General features: G+C 38.2%; 1 protein-coding gene across 5 annotated transcripts in view; it reads right to left on the bottom strand.

The window, feature by feature from the left end:
* The window catches only part of KIF13A (kinesin family member 13A), a 103,503-nt gene that overhangs the window by 47,225 nt on the left and 37,425 nt on the right, over nucleotides 1-18,853 (bottom strand). For all 5 annotated transcript variants that reach the window (XM_040084538.2, XM_040084528.2, XM_040084510.2 and 2 more), the window contains exons 3-8: nucleotides 17,053-17,065; nucleotides 10,932-10,992; nucleotides 3,531-3,623; nucleotides 2,875-3,055; nucleotides 1,763-1,850; nucleotides 403-537 (exon numbers count right to left, since the gene is read on the bottom strand). In XM_040084538.2, the coding sequence (XP_039940472.1) occupies nucleotides 403-537; nucleotides 1,763-1,850; nucleotides 2,875-3,055; nucleotides 3,531-3,623; nucleotides 10,932-10,992; nucleotides 17,053-17,065 (571 nt within the window). The remainder of the gene's footprint in view (nucleotides 1-402; nucleotides 538-1,762; nucleotides 1,851-2,874; nucleotides 3,056-3,530; nucleotides 3,624-10,931; nucleotides 10,993-17,052; nucleotides 17,066-18,853) is intronic.

The following is an 18,853-nucleotide window of genomic DNA, read 5'->3' on the forward strand; positions in this document are numbered from 1 at the left end:
CACATTCGAGACATGAGAGAAGAAGGAATTGTCAGAGGTCTTACAGATCTTTAGAAGCCACCCATACATTTTCTAGTTAAGGCCTGAAGCACCAAGGAACCAGAATCAGCCACATGGTAACATCAGTACTCTCGTGGCAGAGTAGGCCATTAAAACATGGTAACTCCAGCAACAGTTAAGACCTAAGAAGGTTTCACAGTGTCAACCTAATCTTAAAAATTGTTCCAACTGTTTGTTTTATCTGGTGTGCTTCCTCACTCTTCCAGGGTTCTCTCAGTCTTGATTACTGGGACTCCACGGCATCAAAAGTCAGAACACAGCTAAACAGATGATGCATGTCGAAGAGAAAGGACGAAGAAGAATCCACCACAACTTCATAAATTAATCAACAGAAATACGTACACCAGAGTGCAGGTCATAGAGTGTCTGAGTCACTATAATATTGAACACAGCATGAGAGCGGCTGCTTTCTTCATTCATGTTGGTTGCAGCAACTGTTCGTGATTTGTTTCCCTCTGACATCAGCGACTCAATATCCTAAAGCAAAAAGAGTAAAAAGGGATGCTAGGATAAAAGCAAAGCATTGTGCTTGTTAAACAAAATCCCCATCTAGATGGAAGGGTGTGTGGGAGAGAGGAAGAAGGGTAGGTAGAAGTAATGGGAAAATTCCTTGCACATTTTGAGATGTATTGCTACAAGTCCATAGAACAATGTTAAATCATATCTCTTTTAAGCGCTGCACTTAAAAGCCGAGCAACTATAGCCAATGAACTTTTTCCTTATCTGCTGCTGAAATATGCTGATGACATCCACATTACAAATCACACTGTTTAATGCCAGGAATCAGGCCAGCACAGATTCACTTACACAAGTGAACACAGGGCACCTCTTTACTGACCTGCACTAATGCTATCTTCACTTAATTGGCTCAAAACGTTACCTCACCTCAACCTGTACCCTCCCACACGTGCAAGACAAAGATGACTATGCAGAGCCTGACATATGCGCTTGCTGAGTCTTCCAAAACCGTTTCAGAAGTCATCAGCCAAAACCTAAGCATGAACAACATGTACTAGAATTTGCACAAAGGAGGTGTGCTTTCAAAGTAAGCAATTCACCTAAAAGCTTCAAAAGCAGTTTTTATAACTGTATAATATGCACAGATGCTGCAGAAAAATAAAAACAAGCCCAAAATGTAAAAAGCAAAACATAACACTACACAAAGAATTAACATTTTTAAAAAAACACTTCCAAATCAGTTTCCTCATAAAAAGAAAGCCCTACACAATTCATAAACCTGCACTGCTTCAATTATTTCCATTGTGCCTTCAGTGGTTCATTGGCTTCCACAATACTCATTTATTTGAATGTGTTCTGGTAAATCAAGTGGGCTTAGATGCTGTTGTGACTAAAGTTATGAATTACCTATGTACACCTATATAAAAGAGAATGTAGTATTCAACAACAAAGTCAAATTCATGCTGGAAGACTAATATCCCTATTTTAGAATCACCATATTTCCTGTGTTCATGGCATATGTTATATGCAGTGAAACTGCAAATTAATGAGATATCACTACTATATCTGTAACATATGGGCAAACCATTGCTTCCACATGAAATAAATATCCCTGAAGAATTAGAGAAGATCTTTGCAATTTCCAGAGACGGTAATCACTCAAGAACCAAAATACCTGGATAGACATTCGTTTACCTGAGACTCCTATTGCTTACGTACATAGGTGATATTTATAAAGATTTACCTCAAAGTTTGTAACAGCCAGCTGAGACAGGCCATCAACATATGGACCCAACACCTTGTGCTCTCGAACCTTGAGGGACTGCCGACTCCTGTGGAACACAGTACATCTCATGCACCATCTACTAATTAGCATGGAGATCCAAAAATTGCCCTAATATGAAGTAAGTACCTTTTATATAGAAGAAGTCAATTTATGTCTTTTTTAATTCTAACAGGAATAAGAAAGTATTCCAGAATTTGTAACTCAAACAATAGACTCAAACCAATCTAACCAGTTTTGATCTGTATACATAAATTATTTTTAATGCATCCTCCCACCCCAGTATCTGTGGCTGGAACAAAACCCAAAATGCCTTAATTGGCAGAAAGAATGTTGAGAAAAAGAACAAGCAAGCAAACAAAACCCCAAAAATCCTCCCCCCATCAATTTGCTAAAGCTTCCATCATTCTCACATTTTCTACACTTTATTGACACATACTGAGTAAGTCTGAAATCTATCTCGTTAACTAACTTGCATACAACACCTTCAGCAACTATGTTCAAGAACTGAAATATAAACCACACGTATCAATGCTCAGCTGAAAGAGTCCTGTCAAACTATTCCTGTATACACATCTCCAAGCTGGAGTGCCTGACCACTATTTCCGTGTAGACAAAACAGAAAGAATTTCTAAGTGTATTCTAAGGTGTCACCTTTCCATGTTCAAAAAAGTTCAACATCTAAACCATAAGGCCCAAGCTGTAAATAAGCTTCAAATTTTTTCTAGCTGATGAAAATCCCTACACAGATACTGCCTGGACATCTAGCAAAAATACCCCAGAATTTACTTGTATGTGGTCTTGCTTTCTGGTGGTAGAGTACTTCATATAGTATTTGTTTGCATCAGTAAGATAGTATCCTAACGTTTAATTTCAATGACACCCGTTACTAATTCATATACAAGCTTCACATAAATATTCTCTTATTTCTGGTGTTTGATATCTAATCTTCTCTAAAGTCATATAACCATACATTCTGAAAAAACCTTCTCAGGGACTTTCAAAACAAATTCCTATTTTTAGAGTTTTAGACAAGAATACAGAAGGCTGTGGGGGAAAGTGAAGCTACTCACCCTTTTGGGTCAAGCAGATCTCTGACTTTCTCATTGTAGATTTCCATATAGGACACTTCAACTTTAAAAGTATGAGATTCATTTTCTTGTACAGAGATTCTCTGAAATAAAGCACAACAGAGCCGTGGGATCAGACCCAGCTGCTCTGCATTGCCCATCATGGAAAAGGATTTTCCTGAACCTAAAAGAAAAAAAGGAGAAGAAAATGCTTTAGAATATAAATTCTTAATTACTCATTCATTCAAGAAGCACATTTAAATTCTCTTTTTATTGCTCCAGGAGCATGTATCAGAACAACATGATGTGCTATTCCAGACAGCTCATTCTTTGGACAAGGTAGAGGTAAACAAAAAGAGAAATTATCCTGAAGGTTTCTTTCAGTAGGGACATAACTTGAGAGCCTTTGAACACACTTAAACACTAGAAACTGAATGAGTCTCCAGTAGGAACTACTTTCAGGCTTTGAAAGAGGCCCCAACAGGTAGCAGCCAGGATCATACTGACAGAACTGCTTTTAAGAATTCACCTGTCACTAGATGTATATGAAATATCATATTTCAAAGTACAATTTTGAAATGTTATCTATCTTAATATTTATGTTTTGTGGCTCTCACTTCCCATGTGCACAAAGTGCTCTCCCCCTTTAGGGCACTCACCTGTCTGTCCATAGGCAAAAATACAAGCATTATATCCCTGAAAGGCCTTTTCCAGAATTCCTTCTCCAAGGCACTTGAACACCACTTCTTGACCTAGAAAATAATTGTGTTTGTTTATTTTAAATTGTATAACATACTAAAATTGACTGAAAACAAGAATGAAAAGGGTTTGCACATTATTTTTTTTAAGAGCACTGATGGAAACAAATTACTCATGTACAACTCAGTGATAAGATCAAAACTGTTGTTACCCGTGTTTAAATCTATTGCTGATTATCTTGTGAAGTGAGCAGTCCTTCAAAAGGTGTCACAGAAGTTGAATGCTTAGAAAATAACACAGATGTCAAAATTTTTTATTATTTCAGTGTAGTTTCTGCAATTAATATGCATTATTTAATCACAGACTACACCCAAGAGGGTTCTGTAACAAAATTTCAGTGAAGCCCATTGGTGAACTGGGACACTATGGGCACATAGGAATACAGTTCTCTTGGGAATTGGCATCAAGTTTCACCAAAAGCCATTATGATTTACCCTGTGGCAAGGTGATGTTGGAACCAAGATAAAAGCATTCCAATGACATTCAGGAAGAAAATGTGCATTAGGAGGCTGTGAGACTTCAACAGAGAGGCTTGATTACATATTCTGCCAAATCCATAATTTGAAACACCAGTTGCAGAATTTGATAGTCTGAAAATTGTCTCCCTGAGCCAGGCAGATTTTAGATGCACTTCCATGTTTCAGATGTAGAAGATGAAAATAGTCATAGTGTTTGACTTTGTTTGTTTGTTTTTTAATAGGAAAGCCCAGGATTTGTACACCACAATGAGGGTTAATGTGCTGTCTGCTTTGAGTTCTGATCAAACAATTACACCAGCTGTGTGTACACCCAAAACAAGGAGAGCTGAGCTAAGGACAGTATTTGTTCAACTTCAGGTGCATGGTTTTAAACTTACATTCACTGCCTGGTGACTTTCTGAATGCCTGTGATCAGCTGCCTCTCTCATCTTGGTATGGGAGTTTCAGCAATTGCCAGTAAGGAGAAATGATTTCTTACAGTGGATGCAGTGGTAACTTCTGTACGCTCAAAATGGCCCATACTAGCATAAATCTAGCTGCACAATTATTTATGGGAACATCTACATTCTGTAGCCCAGAGAATTCCTGCAGAATCCCCCTTGGAATGACTGCAGAATGTTTTAGAGGCATGTAAATAGGACAAGAAAGTACAATACTTTCATTTTCCTTTATAACCTAATTTCTTTTCTTCTAAAAAGAAAAACTAGTGCAGTGATGCACTATGAAATGGTCTTTGTGTATCTTTCTAGCTGAAATTCTAAAATTCTAAAGCATCACTGGATCAGCACAGTTCTGAAATGCTGAACACAGGAAATAAAATCAGAGGAAAATCCACTGTATTCTGGAGTAACTCCATTTCCTTCACCATGAGCACTCAGTCACTTCTCCTTCAGCTAGGGGTCCCATATAATATCTATGCTGAGAGAGCACTATTCAACAACCTGGAAATAGAGAATGTTCAACTACTGACAAATGAAATGTATCAACAGAAGATTTTAACAAGAATGTAGAATAAACAAAAATTTACTTTCTAACCAGCTCCTGAGGGAGCCATTTATTATCTTGCTGAGCAAGAACACAAAATCACGCAAAAACGGAAGCTGAGTATAAATATTAAAAGAAAAATAAGGTATATATCCATTATACAGTGATTGTAAGTAGAAGATAAAACCATTTGTCAGAAGAGGAAAAAACCTTTTATCACCCACTTCTGTCAAGCAATAAACCAGTAACCTCCTCCATGTTTCCTAAGGTAAAAAAAAAACAAATACCAAAGTGTTTTAAACTGTGCATGGTCATAATGACCACAGGATGACCTACAGATTCCTTTACTGCTAAATATCAGGGAGGGACTCTACTTTAAATCCCACCAGCAAACCTGGATTTATTTTTAAGGAGATACTTAATTTTCATAATGTCCTCACAAGCAGAAAATCAATGAGACACTGATATATAACTCTAAATGATATTTTTATTAGATATTTGAAGAGCTCAGCAATACCAACATAGACAAATAGGTCATTAGAGAGTGTTGTTTATAGTAACCAGTCAAATGATCGTGGAATAAAATAGGATTTGGTTTTAAGTGCAGTCACAGAAAAGAACACAAAATGCTGAACTTCAATTATGGATATTTTATTAACTTGCAAATGCAGAGCACTGAGAGTAGCAGTATAACATCCATGATATTTTGCTATTTTTCATTAAGAAACCTCACTGCTTCCCCCATGAATTTTATTAGTGGGTCTGCAAACTAATTACAAACTACATATCACACAAAATTATGTCCACATGCATTTACAGTCAAAAGAAATAATACAGATCCAGTGTCAACACTACTGCATTTCTGCTTTGCTAAATAAATCTATACTGCCTGTAATTCATACTTTTTCTTATTTACAGGACTTTTCTTCCACAGATGTCTAGCATTTAAAGAGGTAAGCAGGGGTTTTAACTTATGACTTAATTTTCAGCAAACGGGAGAAATTTTAAAAAAAAAAAATCCCTAACAGGAGGATTTCCCCTAAACTAACCCTTACTGTCTTTAAGATGGGAATTCCCAATCTTCCAGCTGGTTAAGGCAATTTAGCATCTTACAGAAACAACTAAAGGCCAGAGATATCCATCCCCTCTCCTACCCCCTGCTCAGAACAGGGACAAGCTCGGGACAGCATGCCCAAGGCTGCCAGGGAGCCCAGGGTAAGCAAATGAGCTGCCAGTTCTCACAGGCCAGGATCTCCCCTTTGCCCATCCTTTTGAGGAAAGGGAAGCAAAGTCAAGAGATTTTTTTCTTGCAGACCAGGAACAGCTTCAATGTTAAGTCAAAACAACAAATAGACAAGACACTTGTGTCTGCTCAAAATCCACAACTCACTCTCTCTCATGAGGGTAGGGTAGAGTTCTTCAAGCCAATTGCCTGGTTTCCCTCCTTTTAAAAAGGAAAGTGCTGCAGTCAGCATACATATCTTCTATTAAATTACAGTTTAGCTCAAAGTCAAGTGTATGGCCCCTCAGGAGCCTGTAGAAACACAGAACTGAGATTTCAGGCCAAACATGGTGCAGGTTAGGGAGCTTGCAAGTTAATACAGCACGGGGTCCTAGGAATGGACCTGCCTAAGTGCTGCAGCAGTTAGTTATGCCATCTCTTGAATCTTTCCCAAACTGAAGGGTTTCTTTTCTTCCTTTTAAAAATTCACTTCATAGCAGACTTCAATAGGCTCTTACTTGTTGTCCAGGCTTGTAAAAAGAATCCTTTGTTCTCATCTCTGAGAATTTCTCAATATCCTCCTCTTCACCAAAATGCTGAGCAGTTATTTGTCTCTGTGAGCTTTTCAAGGCAAGCAGGTGTGTCCTTTATGCATGAACTGACTCTTGACCCATTCAAGAATAAATGGTAATAAGCTATTTTGCTTACTCTCAAAGCACCTCTACTGCAGCCTATAGACAAAGCTCATCCCTCTTCCAGATCAAGGCAAGCTCTTTCTGTCCTACGAGTAAATTCCCCCCTCTCCTCAAAAACTACTTCATTGGCTTCTTTTTCACACCTTTCCAATGAGGATCCATATTTCCATCAAACACCTAACTATGTCTCTCAGATAAAAAATCACCAGAAAAAAAGGTGCAGGAGCTAGCATGTGATGACCGGTACAAACCATTCCTTACTTGGAATGACACAGACACAAACCGTTCAGAAAAGCACAGCATCCATATTCAGTGTAAAAACCAACCAAACAAAAATAAACAAAAAAGCCCCCCACACTGAAAGAGTATAGGCTTAGATGGGATATATGGAAAAGATTCTTTACTGTGAGGGTGATGAGGCACTGGCACAGGTGGCCCAGAGAAGCTGTGGAGGCCCCATCCCTGGAAGTGTTCCAGAACAGGTTGGATGGTGTTCTCTAACACAAGACATGAAGTTGTTCAAGAGCCCCCTTATACTGAGGGGCAGAGATCAGAGCACCAGTTCCACAAAGGCTTGTAAAGAGTTTAATTCTCTTCTGTACTCCAGACTCCCTGCTGTCTTTAGGAGAGACAGTCCTGCAAGGACAGCTGCAAATATGCCCTCTACAAATGTCTTGTCACATGAAGGTTACCTTCACTATTTCTGTAGGTGATATTACTGGAACATTTAGAATTTAAGAATAGTTTCCATTTCAACAGGAAAAAAAATGCTAAAAAAGCAATTCTGCTGCCAACAGCTACAATACCCATATTTTCAAGTGCTGGAAAGATAAGGCAGGTACTTCCCGAACATGAGTACAGAAAGAAAATCAGTACAAAGAAAATCAGCCTTATGTTGAGCCAAATAAATTGAAGATCTCTCATAAAAGAAAGATGGCTAATACCATTTCACAGTCAGCCCTATACCTCCAGAGCCTGAGAATTGTTTACAGCTACCCAGGCAACTGATTTTATCAAACAGGAATCTTGCTCTTGAGCAAACAATATTAGTAAGTGTTGGTAGTAGCATAGATTAATCAATAAAGCGAGAACCAAGCCAGTCTGATCATGTGTGATAGTTTTAAAGACCTTGTAAGAAATGTGCATTTCCAGGAGTGGACAAACTTTGGGTGTGTGGGCACTAAAAGAATAACAGCAAGAAGAGTTATCCAGATAGACTGTCTGTGACGCACACCATTCTGGGTGTTCTCGTGACCTACCTGTCAATCAGCTAAATCTTTAATACAGTGTGATATACACAACTATAATATATCCATTCAACATAATGAAAGATGAGAATATTTAGTTTTGCACAGAGAGCAGTGACTGATAGGGTAGCCTAGTACCTGTTAAACCTTTCACTATATCATCTTCTACTGTATTTCTGTGATACAGGTAAAAGGGTTTTTCAAGGAAATTAATTTCTCACATATGCATTTTCAATTAATTTTACTTCAGCCTAAAGCTCATACATAACTTACATTTTCAGTCAGTCTGGACTTAGCTTTCAAGCTTCACACGTTTTCTTTTAATTGTGCAATTCATCCCTGCTCTTGGCAATGACATTAAACTTAACACATCCACAGCGAGCCACTTTGGGCAGGGAGTGTTTAATGCACTTAGCTTCCAGATCAGCATTCCTTCTGCAGTCCAGCATCCAACAGTTACCAGTTTAGCTCCAAAAGTCAAATGGCTTGTTTGGACTCTAAGATTGCACCAAAGACTGTGAAAGCATTAACAGTCTCTGGATGTAAGGCAAGATGGTTATTTGCAAGGTGCCTAGGACAATGGAGGTTTGTTCCAAGAGGCAAAGAAGTTATCAGAAATCCCAACCAAATCCAGGCGCTGTAATTTTTTGTTTGTTAACAAATACGCACATTGAGGCCAAGCTATGAAAACAGACTTAAGGAGACTTAATATACAAAAAGTGAAATATTGCCATATTAGCATTTGGTTTGTTGGACCTAAACCAAGAAATGCTGTTGTTGTATAGGGTAACATCAGCTCATGCCCGAGCAGGTGAACAAGCCAACAACCCGGTAACCCAATAACTTAGGCCTGAAACACTTTGTGTTTGATTTTTAATTACTTTTATTTTGATATTGTATCAAATTCATTATGTTCTAGAACACAAGGGCTGGCAGTCACAAGATAGCTTCAAGACCATGCAACAAACACAACAACAAAAACAGTGAAACCACTGGTTTTTGTATGCACGTCTTTAAGCTCACATTCTTAGCATATTTCTGAAAAGAATAAAAAACAAAACAACACCACCAAAGCCTCCCACACAGCTTTCCACCCAGAAAAAAAGTCCAACAGCAAAACCCCCGCCCCCAACAAAACAAGGAAAAAAGCAAAAGCCAAAAACCAATTTTGGTTTTCTTTTTTCTCAGGGAGCAATATTAACTGGAATAAACAAAAAATCACCTCATAACTTTCTAGCCAGTAAGAAAACGGAAGAGATGCAAGGCACTGTTTTCCAGAACCCAGTCCAACAAGTGGTTAATCTACATACAGTCAATATAACTTTATTTCTTAGATAAGACAAATCCACTTACAACTTCTGAAACATGCTAGAGAGATCTAGGTTTGACTCAAATGAAAATTAAATAGCTCTAGAACCCCACTGAATCCACCTGGACAGGGGTTAAACCAAGCCAGAAACGAGTTTAACTGGTGAGGAGTGTTTCTCGAGTCTATCCCGTCTCTGCTGTGGGTTAGTGCCATGGTGTACCCAAGAGGTGTAACTCCCACGTGCACATGGGACCAAGATATGGGTGCACACATCACCTCCTTCCTTTTAAAGGAAACAGGGCTGGGCAGGCACATAAGAAGGTGCTGTAGACTCCAGTGGCCCCCCCAGCCTGAGCTACAAATACTGTGCAGTGCATCTGTTCAGTGCAAACACAGCTCTTGAAAGCTGAACCAGTGAAAAACTTTTTTCCTGAAGAAGCCTCTCTTTGCTCAGGAAATTAAGAAATATAGCAGAATCTATTACCAAGTGCAGTCCTTAAGATTTGGGATTTCATACCAGGGCTACAGTAGTCAGAGACATATTTTTAACATATGTATATGGCAGTTCATTTATGAGATCATTGATCTTAAACTTTGAGGTAATGAACCCTATCATCTTTTAAGATTTCTTATGGGCCACAAAATTTCATAATATGAATATCTAAACTGAATGCTTGGGGTTTTTTCCTTTCCATGGACCACAGCCTTGAAATCCCAGTGTTCAGAGCTCTCTCTACCAAAACAAGTCCTCTTATAAAATATGAATATACTAATAGACAAATCCAGTTATGAGAAAACTGCTAGGATTACAATCTTGCGTGGATTATCCAGCTTTTGGGAGGAGGGAGTCACAAAGCTGATCACTCAAAACACATTAGCGATCTGAACAGTCAGACTATGAATCACTTGAAAGATCTGAGATAACCACACTGCCTGAGGAGAACATGCTTTATTCCCCTCTCATGCAGAGATGCAGAGCACTGAAAACACACACATTCATCACTAGCATCAGTCAGAAGTAACTGCTGATGCAGAAATGAAATTGTAAGTGAAATAAATGACAAAAGGCACTTCCAAGTGATAAACACTCCAATGTTATAGCTTAGATGTAAAAGCATCCCTCTTGAACACTGTCCCAGGCACCTTAAAACTTGCATTCCTTCTCAGCTGAGGGGCTAGCACCCAGATGACTCAATCCTTGTAAAAATGATAAATCTGCCTCTGTGAAGAAGTCACTTGAGCATCACAGTGCAAAATGAAAAATACCCACCAAACCAACCCCAAACCGACTTCACAAAACAAAGGCCCAAACTTCCATATGTTCTCAAATTATTTATACTGGCCAACATATACAAAATAATTTACCTGCATATTTTGTGGTGTTTGATTCATCCATGGACCAGAAGCAGTGATCAAAGGCAAACACCTGTAGAAGCACATAAAGACAAATAAGGAACCCAGGCTACAAGACTTGTTTTAAAGCAGTACATTTTCATGACAGTATAACTGCAGTTGGGCTCTACTATTTCTGCAGATCCAAAATTGGAAATGTAAAGAGGCATAATTGGCAGGAATACTTTTGTGTAATCATGAGAGTTACAAAGCTCAATACTTCTTTTCTATCTCTATGATACACTATACAGATTACCCTACTCTCTATACCCTAATAGATTTCAAAGCATGGACAAAACCTAATTATTAATTCCACTCTTCTTCAGGCACAAACAGTGAAATGTTCCTGTTGACAGCAACAAAACAGCAGCACAAGGACTCAATATACAGAATTTGGTGAGATGACCAATTAGCATACATCAGCACAATACACACAAAAGTTTTACCATGGGATGGACTTCTGATACTCAGTGAAGAGCATTACTACTTACAAGCTTTAAGCTGCAAATAAATAGTATTAGATTATTCACCTAAACTAAGAGTACAGTACTGCATCTCAGTAGAGGAAGCTCAGAAATTACAACCAGAAGATGTAGCTCTAGTAGAGAAACAAGCTATCAGAGCCTGCTCTAAAGAAAAGACTTAATACCAGTTCAGTCAAGAGATCCAGTGAGGCAGGAATTGAATGAGATTCAATACTGTGCTCAGAGGGCTTGCAAACCTGGAACAGTGTCCTGTAAAACCACTTAGCACATTGGGATTTGATCCAAGTTTCTTTTCTTGCACATTCCAGAACATCATGACAAGCATTTAACATTTTTTTTACAGCTTTAGATTGCTACAAACACACCTTAAGCTACAGTGTATCTTCCATATTTTGCCATGATAAACTGACTGTGGATGAGTTAACAATATAGATTCTAGTTTTGTTATTTGGTTTGGGGGTTTTGGTGGGGAGCACAAGAGGTGGGGAAAATCTCAAACCACCTTTTTTATAAAACTTTGCCTGGGTCAAGATTTTCTTTGCCTGGTCATCCAACAGGTGATCGATCTCTTTTGTGAGACAAACCATGCATGTCAGTGTAGAGCAAGAGCCACAGGCTCTGTTAGCCAAAACACGTGAATTCCCTAGAGACAAATCCTGAGGTGAGGAAGAAGACGGATCATTTTCATTTGTCTTATAGGGATGAAGAACATCTCGAAGTCCCAGCTATTTAGAGTTACTACACATCATAATCTACAGATATGTTGCCATCTAACCCGTCCCAAAACATCTACTGCTGCAAATATTACAGAAGGTAGCACCAGGTTAGTACAGTAACCTCACCTCCTTCCCTTTCCTCCAGCTTAATGCAAAACACATAAAATGGCCTGAGAGAAGACTTAATACTGAGACAACACTTAGTCTGTAAGAATGAAGAGTTCTGGAACTCCCTTCTGAAGGAAAAACAAACAAATCCATAATAATAATAATAATAATCTAACAGGAGGCCTGAGTCACTGCAGCACAAATAGAATCAGACATCATCATGAATCAGGATGCTCCCTGATGTGACTGAGTCAAAGATGTCATTTGGCCACTGAACTGCAAGTAAAATGCAGCAGTTACTCCACCTTCTCTTCAGACATTCACATAAGTAGGGGGCATTTTAAATTATCTTTTGTGCATTTGATCATCAAATCTAGGCATAAGACCATGTCATTAGTAAGAACACTAGCCATTTCCCTAACTTCTGTAGTCCAAGAACTGCTGTTTCTCTTCTCATACTCCAATTCTATGGAAATTTTCTTCACGGGACTTGCTAACAATACCTAGTCTCCCCGATGATTAAATGGCAAGCAATTAAATCATAAAAAAACCCCACACCCTGTGGTAAGGATCCAAAATTGACGATTCTTCCCCCCTTAAAACTAAATGTTAACTGCAGTGGATCACACAGACCAGTTAAAAAGGTTACCCGGCTATACATGCTCACGTGTAATGACTTAAACGTCAATACAGCACTACTATAGGCCAATTTAATCTATTGTCCTACACATTTTCCCCTTGGTTAACACGGAAAATGATGACAGGATCACTCAATGACTTCTAATTTAAACACCAATCTTGCAAAGAGACTCTTAAAACTAAAATATGGGCTTGCAGCCAAGTGCTTCTCCTAGAAAAGCAGATTTTATTGGGATGTTTTTAAAATGGTAAAAATTGGTCAGACTGGTTTACAAAAGGTCAAAAATGATTATGCAATAGGAAGAGAAAAATTCTGTCTTAAGATAAAACAAATGTAAATATAGCATTTTAGTTCGTTTCCATAATAAACATAAAAAATCCATGGCATGGATTTGGTCTATTTATAAATTCTGTTCTGGGAAACTGCCAAATCCTTCTAACAGAAGTAACAAGATTACTTTAAAAAAAAAAAAAAAAAAAAAGCGTCAGACAAAAAGGCAGAAACTGCTGGGGCATGCACTCTCTGCAAAACACACTGAGCAGCTGCAGCAAAACTCTCCATTAAAACAGGCAGGCAAACACTTAAACATTACTTTGATTAGTGATGACAAAACAGCAACCTTGAACATTCCCAGCAACCGTACTTTAAGGATTCACCCAACCAAAACAATTTTATGGACAACCGAGACCTTTGGGAAAACAGATTGCAAACACAGGAATTAACAGAGTAAAAACAAGGCACACAGAGGCAAGACACATGGTCCCAGTCAGCAAGGCTCTTCAACATGTATGTCAGGAAGGCATTTTTTGGGAAATATCTGTAGGACAGCACCCTACCAAAAGAGTAACCCTTGTACAGAAAGGATGATTAAAAAGATAACTATTTTATATTTTTCTGATGCCCGGTACAGAAACAGCAGGACAAGCAATCCCAAGTTGAGCATGGAAGCATACTTGGAGTCAAGACAAAGAACATACGCCATGAAGAAATAACTAAGTATTCTAAGTATTATCTAATGTGCTCCCTTTTTTCTCCTCTCTTCACTGATTATTATTCCTTCAAATGGAAGTGGTGGGTATTACTCTTTTTTCTGATAGAAGTTTGCAGAATAATTACTTTTTCGTATTAATTTTTTTCTACCCAGATTCAATTTTCCTGAAAAGGGTATTAACCCACCTGGAAATCTGACTATCAAAGCCATGAGAAGTTCTGTTAATCTTCAAGCTCAGACTCAATAGCCAATATTCAAACTGGGCATTATCAGGCACTGAAAATGACTTTTTAGCAAAAATCTTTACCAACTTGTACCAAAAGGGTATCTACCAACTATATCAAAACTATTGAAATGTATTTGAACAGAGATATCTGTGAAACAAACAGAACTTTTTATACTTCAAGCACCCTATACGAATTAGCTTTTAACTACATTTTGGAAGGTGTTTAATAGTATTCTTTATTCCCATTAATAGTGTTCTGGGCTTTTAAACAACAGAGGGAATAAATGGAATGCCTTAAAATTTTCTTATTTCATGCAAGATTCTGTATCTCATACTTCATCCTAACATCTAAAAGAGAAAGGTAGATAAAAGGAAGCTGCCAGAAACCTGCCACACTAGGGTCGTAGGTTACAAACCAAAGATTTTGAAAGAAAGGATGAACTGGGTACATTCAGGACAATCATATAAAAATGGAAATTTATGAGAAATAACTAGCTGGGAAGTGCTGCATCCTGGTACTACTGTATCCAGAGTCCTTGTAAGTGTGCACATTAACCTAAATAAAGTAAATTATGTAGGCCATTTCTAGGTTATAGAGAACTACACTTGGAGTGTTAGCAATTATTAGAAATTGGACAAAATATTTGTTCTTGTAACCACAACATTTAAGAAAAACAAAAGATATTGGGATTTGATTGCTTCAGCAAACACCTACAGCAGTTAAAGCAAGCTGATAAATATTTAGCTAAGGAGACAACTAGAAGTTATGGCTTCTTCAATAAGGCACACTGGGATGCAGGTCCATGCATCCATCACGTGTCAGTGAAAAATCTGGAGTTTTGTCTCAAATTCATCTCTACTTATGGCTTTAAAATGAAATTGCAGATTTTAATTAGATTTTAAACTAGAGGAGCTATTGTGCGTGCTGCTGCAGTAATGCATCACAGAATCTGAAAAGACAGCCAAATGGGTGTTCACATTTTAAAAATCCAAAACAACATTCTTGTTTTCATTAAGGTTCCTAATCAATGGCTGGCAGAAATAATAATTTTAAGGGTTTATGCATGTAAGTATACTTATGGAAACTACTTACAGGTAATGAAGCACCATACCCAATATTAACTGCCTGCCAGTTTAAGCCAAATTACATAATTAGTTTCAAAAGGAGTTTAATTTCACATTCATTATTCTTCAGAAGTCTGATCCTCAGTATAGGCCAGGCAGAGTCTGGGACTTCCAGCATTTACTAATGCATTACCCAGATCGAACACAATCCCTAACACATTGTCTATGCAGCTATAAAATGTTCCAAATGTATGACCAATGTTTAGTAGCCATTTCTACCTGACCAAGAGAGGGCCAATTAACCATACTTTACTTTCACTGAGGAGCAGTCAGTCTGCCAGGTTGGGTGACTTATGGGGCTGCCTGCTTCCTAGAAAGGAAAGGAAGGGAGAACTGAGGAAAGGAAGTTTTCATCCACTGGGCAGCTGTTCCTACATCCCTCTAATAACTGCTGATGGAGATAAATAATGCAGGAGATACATGAGGAAATGCCAGACTGAGGCTACACCAGTCAGCTTAATGTCAATGGAAGCAATTAAAAAACTGAAAAAAAAAAGTTGGTTGCTATGACAAACACAAGACCTATGACAGGGCTGAAGAAGCACGGAGAGAAAATCTGAAGGGACCCTGGGACACAGCTCACAGATCTCAGCTCAGAACAACTCTTTTACCTTTGTCACAAAATTACACTCAAATGCGATGTTTGCAGAAACAGCAAAATATAAAGCAAAATAGCACCCCAATATCCTTAGATAACTTTTCCTATCACTGCTTCTGAGCTACCAAGTTGAACAAGGAAAACAATTTATCCACGGCTGACAATAAAGTAGCACATTAAAGATAAACAGACTTCCAATATTTACAAAATTTTATTTTAAAAATTTTTAGTTTTAAAATCAACTATGTGCAGTACCCTAAAAACTGTATCAATCGAGAAACATCACACCACATCTTTACAAGCTCAGCAATGCCTGTTTTCCACAGGTGGTACTAACCTTCTTCTGTCTCAATCTGACAAATATTTCACATAACATTATAAGTTTCAGCACTATAGCTTAAGGATATTAATGACCATCCAACTATACCTAACAATAATGTGGCATTTATGCACAAGCACACAGCTGTTCTGGTTTTGTCAAGGAAACACAAGGCCATGCGTAAGCTTTTACATAATGTCCAGAATAACTTTATCTGCCTATAATGGAACACAAATGATGCACTACAGAAAATGAAAGCTCATGTAAAAACAATGTTTTTTGGTGTAATTACAACAACAGAAAGAAGGAGAGTTTCCTTCCTTTAAAAAAAATGTTTAACAATGATCAAGCTCTCTTCTATTAATCATATTAACTGATAGAAGAATTCTCCTGTCCCTCCCCTGCACTACAAACAACACAGACAATCTTTTCCACATGATTTCTGTGTACTTTGGCAAGTAATTGCTTACACTAATTACTAATTCCTGACTGTTGTCAAGTGCAAACAAAAAAGGTTTATTTATTATTAGATGATTTTTGTTGCCTTTTAAAAATAGAATTTGAACTTTTAAACAGAACTGTGTGTAATTAAATGTTTTATACATACTACTTATTCAATCTTTCAAATGTTTTTATGACTGCATTAAAATTTTGGCTTGTCCTGGTCACAGTTTTAACAAGCCATGTGCCTTGCCTGCATGCCAGTTGGATTAAAATATTCTGAAATTATGATGCTTTTAACTCGGAAGTCTGAAGAACAGATTCTCTAATATGTTTTCCTTTTTTGAAGCTGTGTTGTTCACATACTACAGCAATATGTCCAAAACTACTTCCCTGCTCAATATTTTCAAGCAGATACAAATGTAAAAAGAGACAAAATACTTACCTTTGGTGGTTTTCTAGGTGATTGGCAATAAACCCAGCAACAGTGATGAAAAGCATGAATACACCATTCACATAAAGAGAAGGGAGCAAATTAAAAAAAAAAAAAAAAAAAGAAACAAAGTCAGTGTATGTCGTTACTATAATTTGAACTTTTTTTTAAATCCACAATGTATTTAAGAGCAATCAGATCAGAAGATATTTAAATGACACACCACATATTTTTAACCCATAATTACTTAATTACTAATACCGTTCCACATTAAAAAGAAAGTGTCAGATTCCTTGTAGATATAAAAATCTAACAGAGCAGCATTCCAGAAGAAAGACAAGTATCTGTTTTGTCATAAAGGATGAAACACAGCTCATCTCTGGTGGCAAATAAACCCAGCCTGCAAACTGGCAGACCAAGGTGCCACGGTGAAGCCCCAGTGAGTTCAGTAGTGCTGCACAAGCATGCCCAAGGTAGGAGTCAAGCAAACGTTTCTTGCACAGATTACAGAAGTGAAGAAAAAGAAACCTGAGTAGGCTGTGCTCTCCCTGGTCGCAGAAAGCCCACACAGCCCACAGGAAACCAATGGAAAAACGCCATCACCCTTCACACCCAACTCCGAGTGCCATCGGAAATAACAGAGGGATGACAAACCCCCAGTCTAGAGACTTCAAATTGTACTTAAATGCTTTAATGCTTTTGCTGGCAGGCATATGGCCAGGTTATAAATTAGATCAGCTTGGGTTTTTCTGGTGGGATTGGTTTCAAGTGAGATCGCTGCCCTGTCTCAGTGTGCAACCCTGTGCTCACTGATGCCCACGCAAGAGAGGAGAACATACTCCAGAGCATACTCCAGAACTAGACTGACTTAGGCCATTCATCAAAACAGCAGCCTTAGGCATATGTTTAAATTACATATGGAAATAAGAAATTTCCACTCGCTCTTCACATCGAGGGGTAAAAAAAAAGCTTGGATGAAGGAAAGAAAAAAAATGTGGATGAAGAGGAAAAAAACACAATGAGAAAGGCGTATAGACAAGACAAGCAGAGAATGCAGTGAGGTTTTTAAGATAAGCACACAGATGAAAAGTATAGCAACAGAGACACTACACAAAATTCAAAGATAGCAGGAGGCTACACTCTCAGTGCAGAAACAGCTGGGACCAAGCCATGCTTTCACCCACCAGTCTGTACACACCAACCCCACCAGCTTGGGAGGAGGGCAGGGAAGACACAAAACACTTTGAGCAGTTCTCTTAGCAACCACAATACAAGGGCTCAGCAAAAAACTCTGAAGGGACGCAAATCTACAAACACACCTTATGCAATCTTTTTCTGCCTACTCTCAGCTGGTACCTCAGATGACACACCTGCCTGAAACAGAAGTTACAGAGCTGGGACACGGGACTGGTGTAATGCAAATATTGCTTTCTTCCAGCCACACCACTCACCGCAGCTTTACCCTTTCATTAGTGGTGGCTACACAGCTCAGCCCATGGCTAGCTTATGTACAGGTGGCTCAGAACTTGTGCAGAATTCACTCTTATCTATTTGAAAAATAAACTTAGTTCTACCCTGAATAGTACCCTTTTAATCCATTTTCAGATGTGATGCAATTACAATGTTATCAGCTTGTCTAGACAGAGTCCCAGTACCACCTCTAAACTTCCAAGAGAAGTTCCTATTGAAAGAAGTCATCCAAAGTTTTTTTGGAAAGCTTTTAAATACACTCATACCTGGAAAAATAATTCAGGATTATATCAGCTCTTCTAGAGAATCCCTGATAGACTGGCTGTACAGATTCAGCAGAAGT

This window comes from Hirundo rustica, chromosome 1 (genome assembly GCF_015227805.2).
Source record: "Hirundo rustica isolate bHirRus1 chromosome 1, bHirRus1.pri.v3, whole genome shotgun sequence".
Classification (NCBI taxonomy): domain Eukaryota; kingdom Metazoa; phylum Chordata; class Aves; order Passeriformes; family Hirundinidae; genus Hirundo; species Hirundo rustica.